The sequence below is a fragment of the Belonocnema kinseyi genome, chromosome 4 (assembly GCF_010883055.1).
Source record: "Belonocnema kinseyi isolate 2016_QV_RU_SX_M_011 chromosome 4, B_treatae_v1, whole genome shotgun sequence".
Classification (NCBI taxonomy): Eukaryota; Metazoa; Arthropoda; class Insecta; order Hymenoptera; family Cynipidae; genus Belonocnema; species Belonocnema kinseyi.
In genome coordinates this window covers 113,412,537-113,422,160 of record NC_046660.1, presented here as the reverse complement: position 1 = coordinate 113,422,160, position 9,624 = coordinate 113,412,537, and the positions used below count along the sequence as shown (strand labels likewise).

The 9,624-nt window shown below is 35.7% G+C and overlaps 1 protein-coding gene across 1 annotated transcript in view; it reads left to right on the top strand.

Annotated features, from left to right (window-relative positions):
• LOC117171287 (tuberin) overlaps nucleotides 1–9,624 on the top strand; it is a 32,600-nt gene that overhangs the window by 20,440 nt on the left and 2,536 nt on the right. The window contains exons 13-18 of the mRNA XM_033358436.1: nucleotides 1,460–2,108; nucleotides 5,861–6,044; nucleotides 6,171–6,369; nucleotides 6,469–6,652; nucleotides 7,842–8,012; nucleotides 8,142–8,314. Of these exons, the coding sequence (XP_033214327.1) occupies nucleotides 1,460–2,108; nucleotides 5,861–6,044; nucleotides 6,171–6,369; nucleotides 6,469–6,652; nucleotides 7,842–8,012; nucleotides 8,142–8,314 (1,560 nt within the window). The remainder of the gene's footprint in view (nucleotides 1–1,459; nucleotides 2,109–5,860; nucleotides 6,045–6,170; nucleotides 6,370–6,468; nucleotides 6,653–7,841; nucleotides 8,013–8,141; nucleotides 8,315–9,624) is intronic.

Sequence of the window (9,624 nt, the reverse complement as noted above, 5' to 3'; positions counted from 1 at the left end):
ATCCTAATACAGAACGATTACACAAACAAACAAATTGATAAAGCAATAAGAAAACACACTCAAAAAAGCAAGTCAACACAACTTACGAAAGAAAGAGAGAGAAAAATAACCAACACCCTACCCTACATCCAAGGTGTCACAGAACAAATAGGAAGAATTCTCAACAAACACGACATCCAAACCATATTTAAATCACCTGCGAAAATAGGACAACTACTAAATAATCCTAAAGATACAAAGGCACCCCTCAGTGATCCAGGAGTATATAAAATCCCTTGTTCTTGTGGCAAAATCTATATTGGAGAAACCGGGAGAGCGGTGAGCCAGCGTATTAAGGAACATGAGAGTAAAGTCAGGCTAAAACATTTCACGCTATCAGCACTAACTGAACATCATATCGAAACAGGACATAACATTTTATTTCATGAAACAACAGTCATTGCAAAAACGCACAACAAATTTCCAAGAAAACATAGAGAAGCAATAGAAATCTTAAAACACCCTAATAACATCAATAGGGACAATGGATATAATACCAATCCGATTTGGCTTTCCGTTCTCCTGGATTTAAAAAAAAACTTGTTTGGCCAATGAAGTTCGACCAGTCCCCACGATGGGGCGCTCTGGCCAATCACAAGCATCGTAAAGAGTATACCTAAGAACAACATGACCTGATACCTCAGTTTCAGGTCAGCCCTGAAGATGTGAACTGCAATGTTCAAGAAACGTCGGCAAACAATTCTTTGTTTTTTACACGAGTGAAACCCGAAATATCTCTTATTATCAAAATGAATCAATGTGAAAGCATAAAATCTATTATATGAGATACATATCCCTTTATTTTCATTGTAGAATGATGTAGTATTTTCAAAGCCAATTTATTCTGACACCCTTATCTGGACCACATTGCATGTTGAAATTGAATCGGTTTCATGAATTTAATACCTAGGTTAAAATTAATTTAATAGATGAATCAAAAAATATTTAACGTCAAAGATAAACGCTTTTTTAAGCAAAATTAACATTTTGAAGTGTTGAGCTCAACTCATTGCCGAATCTAGAAAAGTATGCCTAAAAATTGTTTTAAATCATAACATCTGACGTTTTAACTTATACAATATTAAGGTCGACGACGAATCTCGGGTTTTTGGCTTCCCAAAAATTTGTATTGCATGAGTAATAACTTTTTATGAATACTTAGCAATTGCATAATATACAGTCATTGAAAATTTGAGATGAAGATTTCAAAATCATGATTTTGTTTAAAAAAAAACACTTTGACTTTGAAGCTATAGTATATTGTATACCTAGGAAGCAAAAAGTCTTTTAATCCGAGCATGGGTTTGAAATAGCGAGGCGTAGACAAACGCGAGGATGATGACAATACTAGAACTATTACTCGAGCTCCTATTAGTGGAAATATTGCTAATTAAAAAAAAACTTTGATTTGATTTTGCAGACTTCCTACTGCTGATTTTTTGTTAAAAGAAGGTCAATCGATGACCTGGTTATTAGGGCACAAGTTAATTACAGTAACTACCAGTGGTTGTAGCAACAAAGCAATGCGATGTGGACTTTGTGACAACTGCTGGGCTGTTTGTAAGTTAACCCCACCAACACCGGAGCATTCCAAATCAAGTCACTCAAGCCTATGGCGAGCATCTAGCAGCGAAGGTTCCAAAGAAGATAAATTATCAAGGCAATCATCAGCTGGACATGCTAGTTCGAATGTTAATACGGCCACGAATTCTCCAACAGAGGAATCTAAAAAACTACTGGAGGAAAGCGATTCTTTGAAACGGGAAGTTCCTACTGAAGCACCTGAGAAGGAACAGTCAGAACCTTCAAAACTGGAACTAATACTCAACAGTGAGAAGCCAGAGGAGTTTGATCCTTGTGCATGTTGGTGTCAAGGATGGGCAGAAATTTACATTAGAAGACCGACTGGTGACATGTCCTGGAGCATGAGGATACAAAATTCTATGAACCTTGAAAACCCACCAGACTTTCCTGTTCACGATATCACGTCATTGTATATGCCCACGAGCGATATGACTTTCCAAAGAACTCAGGATGTCGCCTCAGAGTTCTCGGGTGACGAATTAGAGGTAATTATTATTAATTTATCATGTTGCAAGCTTTGGACTCTCGCCACTAATGGAACTTTTCGAGTGATGCAACAACTTTGCTACTGTGTTGTAAAAATGCCACTAATGATACGATTTTCTCCCATTTCTGGCTATTTTTAACATTTTGTTTAGTACACTACATTTGTCTGTTCTCTATTTCCATTCTAGGCCTCAGATTCTACATTTCTAACTTTTTTTTAATCTTTGAAGAAGAAATGTTTAAAATCGTACGATTTTAATTTCCAAGCCTTAATAGTTGCACTTTGTTGATTCAAAAACTTTCGAAATCTAATAATTTCGAATTCCTTTATTAACAAATTAGACAAAGTAATGTTCTGAAAAGAGTGTCCCGTAGGATGGGAGCATTCTATTGGTTAGTGCAGGACGTTCCGCGATGTAAGAGGTCCGAGGAATAGGTTGGGTCCCCTGTGGTAACTGAGTTCCTATGGAATTATGAAGGTCGCGAGGGACATGTGGAGTTCCAAATGAATAGGTGGATTCAGGTGTGATAGTGGTGGTACCGAAAGATATACTACAGGTCAAAACTTTGGGTTCACTTTTTTTGATGATTGATTAAGTTCTCTTACTTATAATTATGTTAGAGCGGAAACATTTTCTCTTTAAATAATTCAACTTTCAAAACTTCCTATGAAATAAGATCAGTCTGAAAATAAATTGTAGGTAATATCCGAAATAATTAACGTTTTCGGATGTTCTTAGGCTCAGTTTTAAGCTATTTTTACACAGCGTTGCAATAGTTTATAAGCATACTTTTGAAGAAACTTTCTATCACAGTGCAAGAACAACAGTTACATATTTAAGTTCTTGTAATGTGATAGTAAACGTTTTTAGATTTATTCTCATAAGCTATTTCGATATGTATTGCGGAAAAGTAGCTTTGAAATGAGCCTAAGAACATTATCAAATTTTAATGATTTCAGATATTACCTAAAGAAAAGGTTTAAATTTACACTATGTTACAATATCTACTTGAAAAAAATACCACTAGGCTTCATAGTGCACTCATTTTATGCAGAATTTTAAGAGCATTTACTCCTTAAAGAAGAAAAATTTGAGCTCTTACATAAATAAAATCAAGAGAACTTAATCAGTCATCAAAAAGGAGGTGAACCCAAACTCTTTACCCATAGTGTGCGAAGATTTCGAGGGAAGGAGGTTCCGAGGGAAAAATTCCGGCGAACGAACGGGACCTTAAAAATGAACAAATTTATATTTCAATCGTACTGTTTCAAAGTTGAGGCCTTAATAGTTGATTTAAATAATTACAATTTTTAAAGAATTTTAAATTTAAGTAATGCTAATGAAAAGGTTAAAAAAGTTTTCAAAATTGAATAATTCAAGATTATAACATTCGACTATATTTAGTTTGGTAAAATTTCAAAATCAGAGCTTATCAATTTTTAGTTGAATATCATTCCAAAATTTAATTATTTTTAATTAAAAGAGTTTTCAAATCAAAGTTTCAACATTTATAAAGTTCATGTATAAAATTAATGTTGCAGCTCTCTTTTAAGGTCTTGATACCTCTCCTCCTTTTCCCTCTCCTTAGCAGTATTGTATTGTTTGTATTGTGCCAGAGCCGAGAATTGAATCACGAATATAGTTCTTTTCTGGAAGTCTTGAAGAACGATTTCATGCCTCGATTGTGCAACGGAGACTGCTGTACAAAAATCGTAGTTCCTGAAAATTTGTTATTTTTCGTTTTGCTTAATTGACTATATGTACCTCGGAGCAATCGACAGAACAGGGTCGCGGCCAACATCGTAAGACAGCGGCAAATATGTTAATAAAGCACCCTGATTATCTTAAACAAGCAATAGTTTGCTCTTTTGACAAGGACTGTTCATCTACATTTCTGTGAAGGTTTCCGTGCATTTTCATGTGTAGCTGTTGTCAGGATATTACAACCTCTGCTTTTCTTTACTTCGGCTTTTAGAAGGGAAGCATCTAGAATAAGTAATGCACTTTTCTCACATCTGATGTTAAAATTCAGACAAAGTGTCTCGGCCGTATGGTCCGCGGGTTTGTAAAGGAACGCTCTTGGCCAATCATCTCGTGTTTGCTGACCATTTTTAGAAGAGGACTTCTGTCATTTGAAGACATTAGAGATTCAGACGTCCGCATCCGCCTTGACGGCGTGGGAACAGGCGAATTGATATGCAAGCTTTTACGCATTTGCATGATCTTACGCGTGTCGATATCAAGGGCCGTAAACTCGTTCTTCGGCTATTGAATCATCCGAAACAAGCGGATTAGAACCGGGATCGCCAGAAGTCAGTCGCCCCTGCGCGCGTGTGTGTGTGTGATAACCAATTTCGCCGGTGCGTTTCTTCTGGGATATTTTGGGACTTACAGAGCTTTGAAATTGTATGTAGGTGAGCTGCTTTTGTGACAGTTGGGTACATCGAGGCTAAAGAGTGTCAACACCACTTACTCGGTTGACCAGTTCAAACTTTTAACAATTGATTATTGAAATTAATAAAATGATATAAATTGTACTTTCAGTAATTTTTATCTAACTGTACACATGCTGAGATGGCATTTTTACCCCTGTACACGTGCACAATTGTGCGAAGAGTCTTCCTCCGGAAAATCAAATATTTTTGCTATCCTCAAAGATGGTTTATCCCAATGATTTTGTTTCAACTGATGCTTCAGTTGGTAATCTAAAAACTTTCATGGTGGTCAAAGTTATTATTATTTATTATTTTTTATAAACTAAGTAACCTTAGGTATGCTATCCCACGCCCCCCTCAAAAACCACTCCTGCATCAGTGAGGCTGATCTAAATTTTCCTAGAAAAATGCTAGGGTTTCTTGCCATATTTCACACAATCATCAAATTGAATAGTTCCAATGATTCTTTCAAACCTAATTGAGCCAGCGGATGATGTTTCAATGCCTCCTCCTCAACCACACCTGCAAATTCTAGCAATTTTCTAAGAAAATTTAGATCGAACTCACTGTAAAGGAACTTTGACCAATATGGAAATGTTCAAATTTCCGTAAGAATGCGCTTTAAAAACATCCATCATATGTCTGAAGGTAATTCCAGACACATTTCCCGATTGGGGTGGTTTTTTGGGGATGCGTTAACATCAGCCCCTGGCTGACTGAGCTTTTAAAAAATCAGTGGGGGAGGGAGGAGTGTTGGAATATCATACCTCAGGTTACTAAGTTTATAAAAAATCATAAGGACTTTGACTATTACGGAAATTTTCAGATTCTCTTAAGCCTGTAATGGAGAAATATCCCTTATATACCTGGGGATATTCCAAATTAATCTTCGAGGTCATTAAGTTGATAAAAAATCATTGGGATAAATCACTTTGAGGATTTCAAAACAACTGTGCACGTGTACAGTTGTACAAATGCCATCTGGACACGTTTACAGTTGAATACAAATTGCTGAAAATACAATTCATTTGATTTTATTAATTTCATTAATCAATTTGTGAATGTATAAATGCTTCGAGCAAGCTTAGATTTCCCTTTTTGTACACCTCGAACTTCGTCAACTTGACGCTAGTGGGGAAGGGCTGATGATCGCTAGTCTCAATGCACACACACTGTCACAAAAGCGGCTCACAATTTACAAACAATGTACAAAGAACTATTTTTCTGTTCTACGCACCCCTACAAAGATAAGGATAACTCGCGGGACGTGTGTGTGGAAATAAATGATTGAATCACAAACTTTTGTATTTCTAGCAAGACGTTCCAGATGCAGTGATCGATCAGTCTCAAAGTGAACAACAAAATAATTCGATCAAGTCTGTCACGTCTTCATCCATTTCTTCGGGACCGATAGCCATTCCGGGATCGCCTGCTCGACCTAGTCCGACACGGCAAAGTTCTCGCGATAGCCTCGAGAGTTTAGAGGAAGGTGAAGAAGGTATTTTTCAATTTGTTCTTGTTCTGCAGATATTTGCGCTTCTTTTATTATTACTTTTATCATACAATTATTACTTTTATTATTATTATTATTATTATTATTATTATTATTATTATTGATTAACAGACGGGCGCCGATCGCGGAATCCTGTACGGAGATCCAACTCTAGTCCCGAAATGAGTGCAAACTGGAAGAATCCTTTCCTTAACAAAGAAAAACTCAATCTTCCACAAGCAGAACGGGACGCAAATTCTAGTGACTTTGACGTGAAACTGGATGCAGAGTTGAAAAAACATGCCAAAAATGCGTATACAAAAGACATGAGGTGTGCTAATTTTACATTAAATGATAAGTAATATACCGTTATTTGTTACCATGAATATTTGAATGGATTAATCTAACAAAAACATTGTCTTGGTTTTAGAGTAAGCTGTGAAGCCATTCCGGAGGAAATGGCTGGAATGGGAACGACGCCTCCTTCATGTGAAAATACAGGCGATCATCCTGCAGGTTTGCTTTCCCAGCGCTCATACCCTGGAGCATCACAAAATACTGAAATGACAACCACCACGAGTCATACTGTGCCACCTTCACCAACAACAGCACAGGTTTTAAAGAAATATTGATTTATTACTTGCTTCTTGACCGGATCCATATTTGCTCTATTGCCCTAATTTTTTTAAGAACCTCAAGCATGAAATATTTTATTTCTGAAATTATTTTACACAATTGTTTTACTTAAAATTAACTTTCAAAAAATTAATTTATCTAAAATTACAAGAAAATCCATTTTATTTAGTAATGAAGAATGAACTTGAGATTGCAGTATCAAAAATGTGCACTTCAACCTAATTAAAATTTTTAAAAAGTCAAATTTAATATTAAATTGGGATATAATGCTTTTTATTTTTAAATCAGATATTACAGATCTCAAAAGGTTGCAAGCAGCCAAATAGAAATATTTTAGAATGCAGAGAACTCGAGCTTAATAAAAAAGTGACTGTAAGCTTGTATAATTCAAAATTAATGCAAATTGAAAAGTATGAACCTTGAAAAGTCTCAATATAGTTCGAGTATTAAAACCATTAAAATGACAAGAGTTGCATTGTTTCTCCTAAAATCTCTTACTTTTCCTACATTGGTTTACCCAGTAAATTAATCGAAAAGACTTTGCTGGCGAAAATTAAAAAAACAGTTATTATAAAATCATAGTTTTTAATTTTAAAATAATGAAAAGAATGTGAAAATTGGCAAAAAGGTATTTATTTTATTTCTGTTGGATTTTTAGTTCATGAGGCTAACAAAATTTATAATTTTTTACACGATAAATTATTTTCAATTTTTCAGCATCCATATTTGACTGCCTTTCAATTGAAAACCTTACAAAGTTAAAAATATATACCATTTTAAAGTTTGCGGCGTTTGAAGCCTTGGAAATTCTAAATGTTAAAGCTGTAGAATTTGGAAGCATCCAAAATAAAATTTCGAAAATTTCTATGTTCCCGAATTTGAAAACCTTCATATTTTAAATCCGAAATTGAACGCTTATAAATTAACATAAAATTAAATAATATTTTGGGAAACTTTCTGTTTTTAAACTTTCAAAAATGAAACGTTCCGAATAGGAGCTTGAAAAGTTACAATTTTCCAAATATTAAATCATCCTATTTTTCCAGAGCGTTTCCTATTTTCTCTATTTTTTACTATAACTACGGATAAGCTTATCATTACTTTATTCTTCAACTTCTATTAGTGATTTCGTTGTAGTGAAATGCTGAGCGATTTCTTTTTTTTCAGGCTCCGACACAACTTTTGACGGCGCAGAATCGAGCTTCCTTAATTCAAGGTCCAGTTGCAAAACCACCACAGTCTCCGACTCAGGTTTATCCCCGTTTGTCCAGCTTAGATCTCAGCCAAAGACAAATTGATTCTAAACCACCCATTGGCAGAAATCTTATGATTGATAAGGTATTGCTTTGATAAATTATTCGTTTTGTATGTTTTTAAAGTTACTTAACAGCAAGATTCACTAATTCTCACTTTACAGTTCCAGTATACCATAAATTAATTTTATTATGATTTAATTTTTTTCAAAAGCTGAAGGATGATAGATCTGACCCGTCAACGTTGCCTCCTCTGGGTTTTCGAGACAGGGGCCATACTATCTCTGTAATGAGTCCAGTTAAGGGTTCGCGCGGTGAATGGGATAGTATACGAAGAGGAAATTCGCCAAGAGTTAAAGACCCGCCAAGAAATGGAATTAATCCTAGGTATGGAACTTTCAATTAGTATAACAGATCTTTCTACAATAGAAAAAGAAATCACTGTAGATACAGATAGTACATACAGATTACCACATGCAGATAGCAAAATATCATAATAACTAGCAAGAAAAGACCAATTTTTGACATATGCCTACACTGAAAATTATTTGGGCGAGCTGCTCGCCCACGTGGTAGAGCTGGAACACCAAATGCGTCGCGCGCTGCTCGCCTGCAACTTGGTACACAGTCTCTCTCATATTGAGCACGCTGTTTTCCCACATTGGAACAGCTGTAGTCCCAAATGTATTGGTACAGTAACGCTCCTTTTAGGTGGGAGCACGGAATCCCCACGCCGAGTTTCGCGCGGAGTTATACAGTATAGTTTATACTCGTGGGGCAATTCCCTTCTCTTTTGTGGGTCTGCTGCGTCCCCATCACACTGGAAAGGATCTGCTCGCACGTTTGGTACTATAGCTTACTTAAATGAAACTTGAAGGAAACTTACGATTATTGTTATTTTTAACAACAAATGTATCGCAAACCGCAGAAATAGATAAAAATGGATATCTTTTTGATGTTTTGAGTACCGCATATACTCACCATAATATGATATTCATATTATAAATGATATCCACTTTGACTTATCTCTTACGGCTTACAACAACAACAAAAATAATAATAATAATAATTACAAATAATAATTATAAAAACTCGGTGGCTCAGTTGGTTAGACACTCGGACTTCACCTCAGAGGTCCGGGGTTCGATCCCTGAGCCGGTATGTCTAGAAATTTTTCAATGTACCTTTACCGAGGTTCTGGTGGTTCGGAACCCACCTTAAGCTGTAGGTCCCCCCATCGTGTACTTAACTGCAGCCCAGTCCGTCAATGTTGGGGTAAAAACCAGGCTTTGTCCAATATGCCTGGACAGACTGCTCTCATCAGATTACTTGATTGGATTCTAAAAATGCGTCCGTGACTGATGATATATACCAGGACATCCCCGTGCAAAATGATCAAATAAAAATCCAACTCTAAATGCCTTCGACATGTTGGGCAGTATAAGCCTGTGACAACATATCAACACAGAAATGTTTATAATAATAATAATAATAATAATAATAATAATAATAATAATAAGCCCTCTTTAGAATGTTGCGAAGGTGCCCTTGGAACGTTCCAGGAACTTTAAGGTGCTATTAGAGTAAGATATTTGCTTAAATAAATGGATTTCCGAATTCATTTAGAATTGGTATTAGTTAGAAACACGGAGTAATAATGAGGAAACCGATCTCCAAATATGCGTTTTGACGATGCA